General features: G+C 38.5%; 4 protein-coding genes across 6 annotated transcripts; 3 read left to right on the top strand and 1 right to left on the bottom strand.

Moving 5' to 3' along the window:
- The first annotated feature begins 92 nt into the window (after nucleotides 1–92).
- On the top strand, nucleotides 93–2,454 carry LOC132205079 (uncharacterized). 2 transcript variants are annotated; one of them, XR_009442659.1, is made up of 10 exons: nucleotides 93–251; nucleotides 324–473; nucleotides 609–696; nucleotides 754–863; nucleotides 923–1,094; nucleotides 1,164–1,655; nucleotides 1,715–1,802; nucleotides 1,868–1,977; nucleotides 2,030–2,192; nucleotides 2,256–2,454. XR_009442659.1 is itself a non-coding variant. In XM_059633936.1 (6 exons), the coding sequence occupies exons 2-6, from the start codon at nucleotides 399–401 to the stop codon at nucleotides 1,274–1,276; spliced, it is 558 nt and encodes a 185-aa protein (XP_059489919.1). In that variant the 5' UTR covers nucleotides 95–251; nucleotides 324–398; the 3' UTR covers nucleotides 1,277–1,401. The 2 variants fall into 2 exon arrangements, 1 of the variants encoding a protein (XP_059489919.1); XM_059633936.1 differs by lacking the exons at nucleotides 1,715–1,802; nucleotides 1,868–1,977; nucleotides 2,030–2,192; nucleotides 2,256–2,454 and having other exon boundaries at nucleotides 95–251; nucleotides 1,164–1,401.
- A 630-nt stretch (nucleotides 2,455–3,084) lies between these two features.
- LOC132205010 (uncharacterized) lies at nucleotides 3,085–4,951 on the top strand. The gene is made up of 5 exons (XM_059633817.1): nucleotides 3,085–3,399; nucleotides 3,485–3,578; nucleotides 3,658–3,761; nucleotides 4,416–4,576; nucleotides 4,637–4,951. The coding sequence occupies exons 1-5, from the start codon at nucleotides 3,325–3,327 to the stop codon at nucleotides 4,770–4,772; spliced, it is 570 nt and encodes a 189-aa protein (XP_059489800.1). The 5' UTR covers nucleotides 3,085–3,324; the 3' UTR covers nucleotides 4,773–4,951.
- A 1,244-nt stretch (nucleotides 4,952–6,195) lies between these two features.
- Nucleotides 6,196–8,649, top strand: LOC132205414 (protein pygopus-like). The gene is made up of 6 exons (XM_059634455.1): nucleotides 6,196–6,338; nucleotides 6,574–6,643; nucleotides 6,733–6,888; nucleotides 7,391–7,898; nucleotides 7,982–8,127; nucleotides 8,381–8,649. The coding sequence occupies exons 2-6, from the start codon at nucleotides 6,612–6,614 to the stop codon at nucleotides 8,499–8,501; spliced, it is 963 nt and encodes a 320-aa protein (XP_059490438.1). The 5' UTR covers nucleotides 6,196–6,338; nucleotides 6,574–6,611; the 3' UTR covers nucleotides 8,502–8,649.
- On the bottom strand, nucleotides 8,580–16,737 carry LOC132205410 (unconventional myosin-IXa-like). Of its 2 annotated transcripts, XM_059634448.1 has the most exons (25): nucleotides 16,715–16,737; nucleotides 16,572–16,657; nucleotides 16,150–16,416; nucleotides 14,725–15,261; nucleotides 14,448–14,542; nucleotides 14,222–14,384; nucleotides 13,832–14,158; nucleotides 13,599–13,774; nucleotides 13,344–13,544; nucleotides 12,959–13,293; nucleotides 12,836–12,905; nucleotides 12,612–12,776; nucleotides 12,324–12,558; nucleotides 12,108–12,265; nucleotides 11,825–12,050; nucleotides 11,561–11,770; nucleotides 11,441–11,505; nucleotides 11,299–11,387; nucleotides 10,551–11,248; nucleotides 10,325–10,498; nucleotides 9,994–10,267; nucleotides 9,645–9,940; nucleotides 9,387–9,589; nucleotides 8,862–9,331; nucleotides 8,580–8,803 (listed from the first exon to the last, which is right to left on the bottom strand). In XM_059634448.1, the coding sequence occupies exons 3-25, from the start codon at nucleotides 16,390–16,392 to the stop codon at nucleotides 8,700–8,702; spliced, it is 5,514 nt and encodes a 1,837-aa protein (XP_059490431.1). In that variant the 5' UTR covers nucleotides 16,393–16,416; nucleotides 16,572–16,657; nucleotides 16,715–16,737; the 3' UTR covers nucleotides 8,580–8,699. The 2 variants fall into 2 exon arrangements, with proteins under 2 accessions (XP_059490431.1, XP_059490432.1); XM_059634449.1 differs by lacking the exon at nucleotides 16,715–16,737 and having other exon boundaries at nucleotides 10,551–11,230; nucleotides 16,572–16,708.
- Between the last annotated feature and the right edge of the window lie 185 nt (nucleotides 16,738–16,922).

Raw genomic sequence — 16,922 nt, forward strand, 5'->3', positions numbered from 1 at the left:
TATTTCTCAACGTTAGTCCCACACAAATAAAACGGTTTATAACATGCTCTTGAATGTATAACACTCCCCTACATCTATTCAAATGCGCCTTTCATCTGCAGGCGCACCGTCGTCATTTCGGAGAACACAATAGTTGTGCTGCGAAGGTCAACCAGTCCCACTACGGGCCGAGACTTCCAAACAAAAATAAAGCGCCATGCGCCATTCACGCTAGATCAGCATAGCGACATGCATAAACCAGGATAATCAAGGTATAAACAAACTCTTCCCACCGTGGCGTTTTTCACGGAATTTATTTATAATTCGCGTTTCGTTCGGTGCAGGAAAGCGTCCGAGCGCAGCAACAGACTTTGCACTGCGTTAATATTTTGACACGGACTTTGGCTCATTTACTCAACATGCTGTGCGGGCTCCACTTTTCACTTGATCTCGACACAAACCAATTAGCCCTAGCGGCTGGATATTTTAAATTGGTGAGTTTTAAAACTATTTAAAAAATATATATACAATGATAAACTTTTCTTTTAAATTTAAAATTTGAGTGATTAATCTAGAGTGCAATTTACAAGTTATTTAAAATTTTGTTCAATTTTAATATTTTTTTCCAGTTGTGGCAAACACCGATGCTGATTCTTTTCATGCTCACTAAATGTATACTCAGCAACAATGATATTATTCACCAGAAACTCGTTGAAGGTAAAATACAAACGTGCAAACTTGGCGTAAAAATTATCATTTTTCTGTCCTTGCCAGGTTTCGGGGAACGAAATTTAGTAAATTTGGAGACCACCTTGACTGTTTTTGTTTGGAACTGTATCTGGAGTATTTTTACACTTTTCCTCATGATCTACGGAGTTCGCAAGGTTGGTTAACTGCATTAAAAAAATAATTAATATTTAATCTAAATAAAATTTATCCGCAGCTACAGAGATGGCTGATGATTCCCTGGTTCTGCTGGCTCGTTTCCAGCACATTGGGTTCCATCGGTTTTTATATCATCTTTATTTATTTCGCCTACGACACCGCGCTGACCACGTCCGCAAGTGACATTTACGCCACATTGCTTTTTACCCTTTACCACGTCATTCTTATTGGTTAGTAATTTTTTTAATAATTATAACCGCAAACTCTGCATCATATCAAATGTAAATTTCTCTTGTCAGTAATCGACTTGTGCTTGGCGAGGATCGTCTACGCGAGCTTCGGGGAAATCGGAAGGATTACCAGCGAAACGCCGAGAAACCTTGTTAATGCTCAACCTGAGACTGAACTTTGACATTTCAACGAAACATTATACATAAATTATTTTCCAATAAAAATTATCTGCACAATAAAAACATGCATTTTTTTATAATGCAATGGTCGGAAATCATTTTGTCAGGATGGGTGCAGTGAAAGTTAAATTTTCGTATTAAATACACATTCATTGATGCGGTAGGAAATGACTCGTGTACGTTTAAGCAATTATCCAATCTCATCAAATCACAGACAGAGCTCGTATTTAAAGCTGCGTGACATTTTTATTGAAACCATTTTTTGCGTGAGCACCGACAAGACTGTTTCCTATTTTGCGATCGAAAATGTTTCGCCAGCAAAAATACTTCCTTCTACTTGACTGCAACCAGGCCGCAGTGGCCATTGCAGTGTTTGAGATCGTGAGATAATTACAAAATTATCTTGATTGTTTTTTTATAATTTGAAAAAAACTTTTCAGATCGCCCGCGTGCCATTAGCGTTTTCACTAAAGCTGGTCAACTTAGTGATGCAAAATAGCCCTGCGCTATATGAAGAAGCAGTGAAACGTAAGTAATTAATTTATAAATAGCGCTTTCAATGATTCTCTAATTTTTTAAAAAACCTTTTCAAGATATTCGAGACAAGACATACCAAAAAATTCAATGGCTAGCGAATTTTGGGTTTATCTACAATGCAATTGCAGCATTTCTGACTCTCATGATAATTATAGCCGTATTTGAAGTAAATTATTATTATTTTAATTATTTGATTAATTAATTGATTCATTCTTCAGGGCAAAAATAAAAAATGGCTCATGATGCCTTGGATGCTACTGGCCATCTTTGAATTCGTCAAATCTACGCATGCATTTGTGCAAGGAGTTGAACTTATTTACCAAATTTCAACAAGTACACTGGCTTTAATTCTGTTATCGGCGGTATTTATCTTTGGGATCAGTAAGTATAAAGCATTTTCATTGTTGATAAAAGGGATGGTAATTTTTGCAATTTAATTTTCAGTCGTCCAATGCTACAAGATAGTGACGGTTATTGCCAGTTTCCGGTTGCTGGGAGCAACTAAAAAAGATGACATTCAGCCTCTTGTGGAGCAACGGTCAGAAATTATTCAAGTGTAGAAAAAGGAAAAGAAAATTTTTGTAGCTGTATTTATTTACTTTTTTTAATTGCACGCCAAATAAAAATAAACAATGAAATGAAAATCGTGATAATTTTAGTTTTCTTTGAGCTAAGAAAGTTGGCACTTAGGTGACTTTCATGGAAAAGAAAAGCATTAGTTTTTTACTATAAAAAAGGAATTTATAAATTTTTTTATACAATTTTTTCTAGTTTGGCTGATTTGAGAAAATTTATGATTTCATGAAATAGGGTCGCAGAAAGTGACTGAAAATCGGTAGGGCTTCTGATTTTATCAAAAATGATGTTTTATTTTATTCAAAACAATTGTTAAATAACATTCAAAATAATATTTTACTTAAAAAAAAACCCTTTAAAATACTTTAAATTTACATATTGCTAATAAACTTTACTCAATAAGAAAAAAATTATTATTTGTAGATAAAAGAATTGCATTTGAAGTTTGCTTATTTCTTTATCAAACAATTAATCATTTGATAGCCTCCAAGGTTTGTTTATGGTTGATGATTTATTTGCATTTCTCGTCACCATAGTTCTAAGAAAGATAAAAGCAATCTGAGGCTCATGGATTTAAAGAGGAAAAGCTCAATATTATTACGTTTATTTTTAAGCACATATCTTTTTATCTCCTTGTATTTGAATTGCACGAATTTAACGTAAATGGGATGCTTACTCAAAAGAGATAATATATATTATGCGGGTTCAGTGTCCACTGGGTAGCGCCACAACGAGCATCTTTCGAAGCAGCTGAACGCGAGTCGCGACTCTGGAGAGGCTAAAATAATTCTCGCGTTACAACTGTTGCCTCAGAGGCTCACATGCTGAGGCAGCTGAGTTGTTTGGTGACTTCACGGGTGTGTTCGCCTCACACTCGCAGTTTTAATTTGGTTTCTTTTCAATATAATCGGCCAGATTGTTTCCGCAGATCGCAATCATGCGATTCCCAAGCACTTTCTTCCTCCGACTTGATAGCCATCAAGCTGCAATAGTAGTGGCAATTTTAGAACTGGTTAGAACGATTTATTTATATTTTTTAAATTTAATTTACTTTGTTTGTTCTTTTCGCAAGCGAATTTTATTCCTTTTTATTTCAGTTCTTCCATGTGCCGTTTGCTTTTGTCGTGAAATTCGTTCACTCTGTTTTAGCCAATTCGCCAAAGGTGGAAGAATTTATAGTAAAGAGCGGTGGTAATTTACATAAAAATATTATTCCAATGAAATTTTTCTGAATATTTTAATTTTATAATATTTTTTAATTCCCATTCAGATAAACGTGAATTTGAATTATTCCTAGTCTCATTGAACGGGATTTTAGCGTCTGAAGTGTTCATGATCTTTTCGATAATACTCATGCTTTTTGGAGTCATCAAAGTAAGTAGCAATAACTAATATTCCACTTTTTATTTTCATTTCGCAAAAATCAACATATTCATATCCAAGTTTTGCTCCATTTGATATTGTGTATTAAACTTTTATTTAGTAGAAGCAGAACTTCACGATTGAGGTTTGATTTCATGGTGATAGAATTAAAAATTTGCTTTTTCCTAAAAAAAACGATTAGGAAAAGCTGAATTTAAATTCAAACACCGTTTATTTAAAAAGAAAAATAAATCAAAATGAACTACGTCACAATTCAACCCCTGAAAGTGCAAAGTAGTTAGAACTATTTAAAAAATTTTCTTTTTTGAATTAAAATGGCCAGGGACTGTTTCTTTCTGGATTAAAATTAACATTTAATTGACTTTTATCATTTATATAATGATTGAACATTCAGTGAAGAGATTTATTTATTAAAAATTATTAAATGCCAAAAATTGACTTTTGATCTGAAAATTAGGTAATTTATGTAATTTACTTACTGCATTATATTATTATAAGTTAGGATATGGCCTCACTGCCAAACGCATGGAGGGTCAGAGGTCAGAGCCATGTAATTAAGTTGAAGGTCAAAGGCCAAATAAACAAAGCTAAATTAGATATTTCTCATAATGTTCAAATAAAATTAAAATTATTAATTTTTCATAGCGAATGAGGTGGTTCTTGGTCCCTTGGTTCATTTTGACAATAGTAGACATCCTGGGCACGCTCCTGATGTACATTGAAGTGGCGGATGGTTCAGTCGCAATAGTGAACATGGTAGCGCCCATCTTACTCTTGACTGCGGCCGTAATTGCGATTATAGGCAAGTGCTGATAAACGCGCTTTAATTTACCAGATAAATATTTTTTGTTCTTAATTTTAGGAAGTGAGTGCTACGTGCTCCTGGCCGTCTTCTGCAGTTTCAGAGAGATTGGCATGGCAAACAGAAACACGCCAAACAGGGACAACAGTGTCACAGTTCAGTTTCAACCGATCGGATCCAATCCTGCGGGTTTGGTTTAGATGAATTTTCGAAATAATTTTTTTTATAATATTTTTCGCTGCCAAAGATCAACAAAGTACCATTTTACTTCAATATTAAATTCATTTTATAAATATTCATTGTGTATTTCATAATATAATATAATTATGTTTCATAAAATTAAAATAATTTAATTTACAATTTTCCCGACTATAGCCCCAGCTCTAAAAAAATAAAAATATGATATTATTATAGCATTATTAAATATTTTTTATTCTACCTCTGGAGAATTAAAAAAGAATATCAAATGAAGTAATATGAAAAGACATTAAATTTAATATTTTAAACTGCCCATCTTTTTTAGACATTGCAAATAAAAATTAATGCGTTAATTTATTTATTTGGTGCCTTCTTTTAAACAGTAGTCTTTCCAATGAGAGCGACTCACAATCAGAAGTAAGCATGTCAGAGATTATGACTACTTCCTGTTAAATTTAATCAATGGTTTAAAGTTCAAGATGTATAGAAACATTTAATATCCGGAGAATCTTGATTTTCATTTAACACGAGAGGACACATTCCCTAATTAAATTAGTCTAAAGTGTGCATAATCTACTTTCAAAAGGCTGCAAACTAAAAGCAAAAAATTACATAATTTAGTAATTGAAACAGCTCATTTGAGAATTGCAAAGAAGCCAGAATTTTTAACTATCATTTTTCGTCCCTTTTGAAAGAAAATATGTTGGAAAAATGAAAATTCTAAAATCAACGACTAGAAAAATTATTATTGTGCATTATTTTTTTTTTTAATATTATATTATCCACTTAAAAAAAAAAAAAATGTGAAAAGCAGAAAATTTGGAAAATTTTCTAGGTAAGATACTCCGAGAAATAAATGAAATTGAAAATTGCAAAACGATTTTTGTAGACGCTGTAGTAAGGCACCTTGGTCCCCGCATCTCAAAATTTTAAACCACCTTTTTATCTAACCAGCTTTCTCTTGTCGCTTACTTGCTACGCTTTTCATGATCTTCATATGGCTGTCTTCCTAAATTTGTAAATTTAGTTGACAAAATGAGATCTGGCTGTTTGGAAAACCAAGAAAGCCAAAAACAACAAAAATCCGAAGATAAAGATTTCCGCTGAGTCCTGGACGTGTCTAGACTAAATTGATAAACAAATAAGGAAATAAAGTTCACGTTACCTTTTTTAGACTCCATTCAGTCATTTCAGTCCATTGACATTCCATAAGCTGCAATCATCATGGACAATAAAACACGCAACTACGGCTGCATCATGCTGCATACTGGCCATGCTGGTAACGTAAACAACACCAGAGTTAACAAATAAATAAACACTGCTGATTGTGAATCTGGAATTCCGCATGTAAATAATACCACCCCGACGTCAAACGGGCAAACAGAGGGGAATCTCCCTCTCTGCACCACCTCTTTTCCCGCCAATCGCTCAAGTTGGCAGCCCTTCCAAAGAGGTTCGCAAGACTCGCGAGCTGTTGTGGTTGTGGTGGTGGAGGAAGGGAGGAAGTCATTAAAATACATACACACATATAACTTGTTTGTTTGTGGTGGATGTTTTTTCTCAACAGGGTGAGTTTACGAATATCCGCCCGCAATTAAAAGCGGCGTACGTTTTTGCCAAAAATTTTGCCGAGCCTCTGAGAAGCCGAAAAGATGGGCAAGGCGGAGTTTTGGGGCCGAAAAGCGTGCGACTCGCGCTTCGGTCTCGAGCTTCCCCTGCCGAGTCTTTTGGCGTTTTTCGGGATTTTCGTTGCAAACAACACTGGTGGCAAGTGTTTTGACTGTGGTCCGTTCGCTTTTTCAGCCCCCTGAAGCAGGCTAACGCTGGTGAACAATGGGTTTATGAGCCATGAAGGAATGGCACCATTTTCCGGGTGAGCATCACTCTTGTTCCAAAGACGTGCAGCCACTCTCGGCTAATTTGCGATTGTGTGAATTCCGCCTATAATCGCTCTTCTTTCAGTATGTCTAGAATGAGAAACCCCAAACCTTCTCCTAACATGTACTACCCTCAAAACGAGGGTCAACCACTGATGCCTCCAATGCCGCAAATGAGGATGAACCAGCAGCCCAGCTACCTGGACGACAGACAAATGAACAGCCCTTGTGGCTACCCCAGGTAAAAATTGGGCCTAAATCAAACAATTATTGTAAATTCAGTTGAATCTCAAGGTTAAACATTTGCCCTTGAAAATTAATTTTTAAAAATTATGCACTTCAAAATTTGCTCCAAGGTTTTATTGAATTCCTTCAATTCATTTATTCTTTCGCAACAAGTCAAAGTAAAAAAAGTCCTTGAATAGTATTATTTAATTTACATAAAAATAAGTTCTCTCAATACATAGATACACATATTTTTAAAAGATTAAAGTTCCTTAGAAATTTTAGTTAATTAAAAAATTATGATAGTGTAAATCAATTTTTTTATACCCACCAATTAACCTCAAGAAATCACAAATATTGTTTTATCAATAGAATAATTATTTATATATTTGGGCATTTATTGCTTCAATTATTTTAATAGAGGAACTATCGATGTGTCGAGGGTTGCAATCATTTTCCCCCCACAGTATTTATCATTTTCTTTTGTGATTATAACTAAGAAATAATTTATTTGGAAGGATGCCAATGGGCGGCACGCCTCCTGAGTTCAAATCGCCACCAATGATGCCCACGATGACTGAGCCTCCGGGTCCGGCGCCAAAGAAGAAGCGGCGGAATGCAGCGTCGGCACCGGCAGCGCCTCCACCACCAGTGCCCCCTGTGATGGACATCATGCCGCGCCCGCCAACTGGCTACGGGGACACCATAGTGGCCTCGAACCCTTTCGATGACTCGCCCTCACACCCCCTGCCGATGATGATGCCTCCAATGCGCAATATGCCCCCCACAGCACAGCCATCAATGTCGTCCCCACTCATGCCGGGCCCCATGAGCCCAATGATGCGCAGCCCACTTCAGGACAACATGATGGGCCCCAACATGCCTATGCAGCCCATGATGATGGGTCCCATGGGGCCACAGCCCATGCCCCCCATGCCACAACAGCAGCAACAACAACCGCCGCAGCAGCAGCAGCCCCCATTTTCACAAATGGCCCCCAAGCCTATGCCTGTCACAACTGGAAAGGTATTTTTTTTTACGATATAAAAAATGCATGTCATTATTATTGTGTAAAAAAAATGATTTTTACACAATTGCTTTTTTCATAGGTTTATCCACCAGATCAGCCGATGGTGTTCAACCCCCAAAATCCTAACGCGCCCCCTATTTACCCATGTGGAATATGCCACAAAGAGGTGCACGACAATGACCAGGCCATACTTTGTGAGTCAGGTTGCAACTTTTGGTTCCATAGGTAAGGCTGCTTTTTATCTATGTAATAAAATTTTATAATATAAGTTAGAATTGCTAAATGAATTGTGTATGTTAAAATACAATAATTCCTTTTTTGAATCCTTTCCATTTTTTTAAATTTTTCCAACTATTTTAACTTCATACCTAACATTTAAAATTTGCGATACTAGTTTAAATTAGTTTCCATTTTGAAGTTGATTTTTAATAAATAAATTATTGTGTTATTTTTTTTAATTTTGATTTTTATCTTTCAGAATATGCACTGGCTTGACAGAGGCGGCATTTCAAATGTTAACAGCGGAAGTTTACGCCGAATGGGTGTGTGACAAATGTTTGACCAGCAAGAATATCCCCCTGGTCAAGTGCAAACCTTAAGAATAATAGATTTAACCAATTGACTGTTAACCCGCTCTTTACAATGGGTGGAATCACAAAAGTGCAAAGGAAGAAAAGCAATTTTTATTACTGCCTTTTTATATTCTGTAAAATGTTACAATAAACAACTATTTTGAAAATATATAATTATGTAACAAAAATTATTGTAAGGATAAGAATTATTATCCTCGATGGTTGTTAAACTAAAATTGGGTCCTCGTCAATATCAACATCCAGAGGGGGACACATTGATACTACACTTTGATCGGATGATCGTTGTCTCAATTTTTTTCGTCCTAGGCCTGGAAAATTCAATTAACATGAAATAAATTTTGAGAAAGATCTTTTAATGAAACTAACCGTGGCTCGACACACTTGCCACGTCGTCCAGACTGCCATCAAAGTCTGTTGATAAAAAGTCATCGTCAGAGGTTGCATGGGTCAGAGTGGGAAGTTTATTGGTCAAAATGGCCTTTTCTTCTTTCATGGCTTGAATTCTCTCTGCCAAAAGCGCCTCTTCGTGTCCGGAGGCGATAGGAGTGGACACCGCTGGTACTGGCTCTGGTGGGAAGATCTTCGAGCTCCTCAGTGAAGACAGCCTTGAGGTGGCCGTGTGGCACGCAGAGTCAAGGGTGGTGATATCGGCAAGGGTGGCACGCACCTTGCGCAATTGCTCCCCGATTATGGTCTCGACGCAGAGGGTCTGTTTGCTGATGTCGTTGAGCGAGTCTTGCGCTTGGACCATTTTGTTGGTTCGTAAAATGCAAGGGGCAAAAACAATGGCCAATGAACTAGCATTCATGCGGTTTACGTCCTCATGTTGTGCCACCCTACATGTGCAAAAAGTCAATATTGCGTAAATTGAATATTAATTATGACTCATACCTAGCTAGGTGAAATATGAGTCGTTCAGTCAGGTCATAGTTAGGCCGTGGAAGTTCTTTGACAATGAGAAATATGGTTTTGACCCTTTCCACTGGATCTGTAACGCTTGCCGCCCGTATGAAATCATCATAATTTTCATAGGTGAGCAGGGGTTCTGGCATTTCACGAAAGAAGCTCTTTAATACAGCAGCCAACACATGGACCTGTTTTATACACATTAGATTTTTAACTGATAAGACACAAATTTTTTTAAATCACCTGGTAGCTTTCCAAATTGACTTTGTCGAGGTCTTGCTCAATGTTGCTTTTCAACTCTCTTACTTTCGAGCTCACACCCGATTTTCTGTAAATGCCCTCAGTGTAGATACCATACATTTCAATGATGTTAATCAGTCGATCAACTACAATTGGAATCTTGCAATCGCCATTGCCAGTGATAAGTCTGTAGAGCGGAACGCCGAATACTTTTCCAGCACTGAAATGCGCTGGGTCAACTCTTCCGCAATGCTCCTTTGCTCGTGAGTAACATTTTCGATGGCAAGTCAGTTTGCAGTCTGAAAAATTGATTTTAAGTTCAGAATATTATTGAAGGTAGGTGCAATTTTACTTTGGCAGACGAGACCACGTTCTATTGGCCACATGAAGAACAATGAGCAAACTTCGCAGGCGGTTGGAATGTTAATGATATTCAACTGGAATAAATGCCCCCCGTGCGAGACTAGATCATCGCGCTTCTTCTCCTTCTTGCGCTTTTCTTTCGGCTTTTCATCTAATTTGTTCTGAGCCATGAATTCGTTGAGAAAGCCACGAAATGCGTTGACACCCATGGTGACTGGAAAGTCTGAGCTGGTTTTCTCCTTCTGGCAAACAGTCTCCATCACCTAGGACACAAATATGTTTTTAAAGAAAATGTAACGTTTTCTTATAGTTTCTCTTACTTTTAGGAAATTTGCTATGAGATCCTTGTATTTTATGCTAACAGTGTTTTGTTTGCTGGCAATACTGTAAGTGGATACCAGGTTCTCCTTAAACTCCAAAAGGGTCTGGCGGAAGACACGATCCACTTCACTCCTCTTGTCACCCTTTTTCAGACCTTTCTCTAGGGCAAAAATCTACCAAAACTTACTATTACTTTTTGAGTTCAATTTTTAAACATTGGCTTGCCTTTTCAGTGATGAACTCTTGCAGCATTTTGAGTTCCCTGGCGCCTGAAATAATTCTGTCCGCACTGTCCATAAATTCATTGACCCCGGTAAGGTTGAAGTTGCTTGCATTTTGACTCTGCTTACTCGAGCTTGTTGACGACCTCTTCCGATTTTTCCGTCTACCCGGTTTGCCTCCCCCGCTTGTGTGCCTGCACTGCTTCTGCTGGACGCCCCCGTTTTGGATGCACTTGGTGTGGAATATCTGTTTGCATTCAGAGCACTTGTAGCCCTGCGTGTGGAAGGCGTCAATGCCAATGCCGCAAAACGCGCAGCAGTCGTCTTTGCTTAGCTTGATGGTCTTGCGGAAAGTGTGGCCAGCAATTTTGAAGATGCTGCCGTGCCACTCAATGTCAGACTTGACAAAACTTTCCTCACGCGCTTCGGCTTGAGTTTCTGAAGAGGACCGGTCGGCAGAGTCCATTTCGTTTCCATAAGAGTCGCTTGACAACTGTCGAGCAAAGACAGGTTTTGACTTCCGTAGATACTGATCATCGCCTTCAAATCTGGCTTCCTCTTCACTATCACTGCTCCTCCCTTTATCAAGCTTTTTTGTGCCAATCAAGGCCTGGAACTGTTTCTTTGCTCGTTGTTGGAATGTAGGTCGTGAGCCTTGCGGCTCAACGCTTCCCGATCTAGTCACTGCTAAGCGAGGCAAGCCTTTAGATAATTTGGTTAATGAATGACCCACACCAAATTTCAAATCTCACCTTCAAGGCCTGGACTGTAGAGAGGCGTGGAAGGTTTCTTGGAAAGATCATGTTCTGATGAGAAAACTGATGAGGAACTTGAGGGGTGTCTATTCAAGAAAAATAACTGTTACTTAATTCTATAGATTTCAATTTTTTTTACCTGTACCGCCAATCGTCTGATAAATTGACAGTGACATATGACTTGTTTGCCAATCGCCGAGCCTCCTGAAAAGTAAATTATGCTCAAGTTTCAGTTTTATCTCCTGGCATTGGACATTACCTTCCGATGATGACTTAGCATCTGCTGAGTCTTTTTCCGTACGAGATTTCCTCTAGCATGAGCTTGAACTATAATCAATCCTTGAATCAGTCTCTTGTAACGACATTTAGCTCTGTATCCTCTCCAGAACCGTTGAATATCAATGGCAGCAGAATGCTGAAGCCGCAAAAGTTGCACCTTCTGCCTGGCCAGATAACCACGGCAGTAGCTCTACAAGAATTATATTTTCAGCCATTTCCACAACTATTATGTTTAAAGTAGTACCTGCAGCGTTATGACACCTTGTTTCAACTTTTTGAAGCGTTTTGATTCATAATGAGCTCGAAACCAACGTTGAATGGTCACAATGCAAAATATGATTTGCTGGTGCAGTTTGCTGTCCAGTTTAAGCTTTTCAGACTCTCGGAGGAACACTTTCGTTTTGCCCATTTGGAAGTTATCTCTGCTTAGATTTAGTTTCAGCATGATGTGCTTCACATCATTCTGGGAACTGTAAAATTTAAAGTAAAAATTGACCTTTTAAGATTACCAAAGAAACAATCCTTGCCTCAAAAGTCCCTTTGGCAACAGAATTCGATACAGTTGAATGAACTCGTCGTAGGAAAATCTAACGTTGTAACCAGCCTGTCTTATCCTCACAGTCTCAAGCATGCCAGTGTACCGGAGCTGACGCTGGACTGTGTCAGTGTCAAATTCGTTTGATACCTGTCATTTGCAAAAGATTATAAATAAAGCTCATAGAGTAAAAGTAATATAAGTATACCTTGTTGGCATTGCTTTTTATGCAGCGGATGAAGAAAGGGTTGGCTTGATTGAGCGTCACCATTAAACTATGAAGGGATTGTTGGAATTGAGCAGAAACAGTCTGTGGCTGTTTTCTAGTTTTCATCTGGCCATTGCCATAAAGTTGATGAGTTTTGCACGCAAGAGATTTCACCGACTCTAGATTTTTTAGGCTCTTCTTGCGTCTGTCCCTTGGTTTGCCTGATTTGTTTTTCCTAAAAGAAATAATAAATGAGGCAACTTAGAATTTAAACTGCCATTTTCTTACATGACAATTTGGTTTGCTTTTTCAAGGACAATTGCTTCACTTGGATGAAAAACTTGGTCAAAACTCTCCTTCCTCAACAACATGGGTTCAATTTCACTGGTAATTCTGATTTTCGTAATGTTACTTTGCCGGTCGATGTCCTTCTTGTTGACTATGACTTTTGGACTAAATGAAAATTTATTAGAAATATTCAGAAAAGGAGACAAATATTCTAAATGACATACCTAATTTGCTTAGCACTATTGTTGGGTTTGGAATGCGTGTACTGTAGGCCAAAGTTGTTTTTCCCTCCATCTGAACAAGATAAAGATCAAGACTAAAAATATTTTTAAAATTCATTGAATTACCTCTCAAAGATCTGTGCTTCTTGCCAGCCTCATTAAATGCAAAGAAAGCTCTAAAATATGCTCTGACAATTGCCCAGCGGAACACAGCAACAGGATCAGCACCAACCAACTCCCGAACAAAGGCCAAACTGCTGTTTTTCAAGACACTGACTATGTCAGGTCTCATGAGGTCTAGATTTTTCTCTCGAAACTCGCGAACTTGGTATTTGACTTTGCCAGCATAGTGCTGGACAATGAAGGCAGCTTCTCTTCTATGGGGCACCTCGTAGAATTTGTTTTCTTTGTGCACTGTGTTGTATTTTTGAAGCAACGTCTCATCTGATGCACCAGGGAAGCTGCAAATGACACATCTCATGCATTGGCACTTATGTTAAAAATCTCTTACTTGCACTGATCGTCCAGGATGCACAGTAAGCCACTGGGCTTCCCTTCGATCATAGTCAAGCAACCAGCATTATCTTTGAAATCGATGCTCTTCCACTTGATGCCTTCTCTGCTGTATTCCTCTTGTTCATACTTAAACACATGCTGATTGAAGTAGAACTGCAAGTGCTCATTGGCGTAGTTGATACAGAATTGTTCATAGCTAAATTTTCATTATTATTTTCTAGAAAATTAAAAAAAATTAACTTCACGATACCTATTGCAATTCCCAAAATCTTCGAAACCGAAAATGTCCAGCACTCCGATCGAACAACCATGGTGAGCACGCAGGGTATCTTTCTTTGAAAACAAGGCGTGGTTCACTTGCATCACAATCCAGTCAAACAAAGCTCCATAAAGGCATTTTGCCATTGCATCCCTGGCAGCTATGGCCTGGGTTTTAACAAAAAAATAAAGATCACACAACACCGGGAATTATTTGATTATTACCTCTGGTAACCTATAGTTAATGATGAGGGTCTCCCCTGAAGCTTTCGCCCGTTTCGCAGTCAGAGCTCCGAGAAGGGTTTCTTCCTTGACCCTCAGAAGCTCGGATATGAGACTCACAACCTCCTCATTCTTTACACCTACAGCTTCATCATGATGGTAGGTTGACTTTCTTGGAGAAAATTCAATGTTTCCTAGCAGAAGTACAGCCGACAAGACGGCAAAAAGGCGCCGCTGCTTCTCGGCTGAAAATCCTACCATCTCAAGAGATTGCTTTAAGCGAGAAAACTCGTAGCGTTCATCAACATTCTCAAGCTCTCTAACTTTACTCTGCAAAAATAAAAAACAGCCGTCTGTAAGAGACGAAAGCAATATATGTGGCTAAATACTGACTCTGTTCAAGTAATTGTAGTCCTCCACATTTTTCAGGTGCAGCGACTTCTTTTCAGAATCACTTGAGCCAGACAACAGGTAATAAAATACATGGTAGTTCCTTTCGTTCCTTCCCTGGGAACAAATTCTTGACTTTTCCAATAAATATTTCTGAACCACAGCCCTGAAAACACATTTAAGAAATCAATGGATATCTAATTATTTTTATCAGTTGCAAAAATCGTACCCATGAACCATTCCATTTTCTTTGTAGTTAACTTGAATAAACTTGCCGAAGCGGCTAGAATTATTATTGTGCGCAGTTTTTGCATTTCCAAATGCCTGAAAACATAATTTAAATAAATATTAAGTGAAATAAAAAGTAGAAAAAATATAATTAGTTGAAAAAATTTACCTCAATTGCAAGATTATTTGTTGATCCCACATAAAAATTACAAATTTCTTAAATAATATTTTTATTTAAATGCAATTTTTATGTGGCAGAAAACAAAAGATAAACTGACCTCAAGCACTGGTCCTGCACTGAGTATTGTCTGTTCGACACCACTACCCTGGGAGCCTTTCTGGCTGAGGGCGGTGAGGTGGTGCAGCAGAAAGTTGGTGCTCTCCGTCTTTCCGCTGCCACTCTCTCCGCTGATCACGATGCACTGGTTGCACTTGTCGCGCAGCATGCAGTGGTAGGCCGCGTCGGCAATGGCGAAGATGTGTGGCGGCATGTCGACCAGACGCCTGTTCTGGTACAACTTGACATACTTAGGGTTGTAGATGGGGTAGAACTTGAACGGGTTGACTGCGATCAGGATGGAGCCAACGTATGTGTAAATGTAGCCGTTGCTGAAGCGCGCCCGCAGGTTCTCCAGCAGGTTCTGCTCGTTGAGGTCAGGCAGCTGACACAGATCTGGATAATCTCGGTCCTTGGGTTGGTACAGGAACTGGTAAAAATAATCTCTAATCAGCTGAGGATCCATGGTGAATGAGTCAGTCCAATGAGATTCGGAAGCCTTCTTGCGGAGGTAAAATCGATGTTCAGTATTAGTGCCCTGGAATACAGTCATCGAAATGATATTGAATCATGATGATATTTAATTTTCTTTTATAAACATTTTGTATTTTCAATTTAAATAATTCATAATTAGAGAGCAGGAAAATTAGAGTTAAAAATTATTTTCCTTATATTTTTGTGCATAATAAATAGATTCTCTTTTTTAATATAAAAAATATATATATATTTTAACAATCTTTGCTCTGTAGTGTAAAAAATTCTAAAAAGCAAAATATTAATTATGTTTTGATAAAGTAAGTGAATATTTTTGCTGTGTATGATGATGCTACTTTGTGTAAAAATTACAAACCACTACACCCAAGTTTTCTTCGCTGAGGGCAGTCTGTTATTAGGAAATGGCGCGCCAAAACTGAGATGGTTATAAAAAACGCAAATAATCATACAATCTTCAACCCATTTTTTTATCAAAGCCGTTGAGCCTTGTTTATTAATCATAACAGGAAATGGCCTTTTTATATATCATTTGCAAACACACCCACGCCCACCCATTGTAAATTTTTTTAGAAGTCTCCTATCTTATGGGACGGGAAATGAGATAGAAGAGATAGACAAACAAAATATCCATTAATTGTTTTTCCTCAATTAAGAAAACTGAAAACAAAAACACCCAAATGGATTCCTAACAAATTCTATTTAATACAAAATCCGACTATATTTCATCGCAATAATTTTATTATAATTAAAAAATATATATTATTCCTGTCTGATAATAATATTTTTATTTTGGTGACCTGAATTGATCTTAAGTAGTCCAAATTAGGAAATGTCAAACAAATGTCAGAATGATATATTATTGCCCTTTTTAAGCCCCTATTGAGGACATTTGCACGCTTCAAATGAATGTCATTTGTGAGGTTGTCCAAACCTGTTTAGGCCAAAGTAGCATGAGCGCCACGGGACACTCGTCGGCGCCGAGGCGTCGCTCCTTGCACTCCTGGCCGACCACCTCGGCCAGCTCGTACTCGTCCAGGCCAAGCGACAGCCGCTCGGTGATGCAGGCGACGATCTCGTAGCAGGTGGTCTGCTTGCTCGCCTCGACCGAGAGGGCCTCGTAGTGTTGGGACAGCGCGCCCACGAACACTTGCACGATGAACCGTGTGCCGTCCATCGCGGCGTCGTTACATATTGGCACCTGCGGAAAGTGAGCAAACGATTAATGGGGCGAGCTCTGGCACTTGTTGGCTGGGCGTGGAATCAAGGACGTTGGGTCTCAGACGCGGTGGCGACCGCCTCCCGTCCGATTCGGACGCGCCAGCCCTCGACGGCGCTGCCGGACGTTTGACGCACCTGTTTTTGTGGACGGCAACGTGTTGAGTGATCTCATAGCGGCGTCATTACGGCGTTAATTCGTGCACTTGGCGAACGCCTTACAGCTGTACATAACAGGTCATTGACAGAACAAGTGAATAATAAATAAATCTACTACATACGAGCGAAAGGAAAAGGACATTCCGCCACTCTGATTGGATGTTGCCATGGAAACTTGTGCGTTGCTCCTTGAACGGCACTTAATTAACGACGCCCAAACTCGCCAAATAAATGCTTCTGATTTAGAGACAACTGCACCAACCTGTAAAATAACATAATTTTTTATTTATGTAAATTTTAAATTAATTCCGTGAAGTTTCAAGAAATTTT

The sequence above is a fragment of the Neocloeon triangulifer genome, unplaced genomic scaffold (genome assembly GCF_031216515.1).
Source record: "Neocloeon triangulifer isolate White Clay Creek 2 clone unplaced genomic scaffold, ASM3121651v1 ptg000002l, whole genome shotgun sequence".
NCBI lineage: Eukaryota > Metazoa > Arthropoda > Insecta > Ephemeroptera > Baetidae > Neocloeon > Neocloeon triangulifer.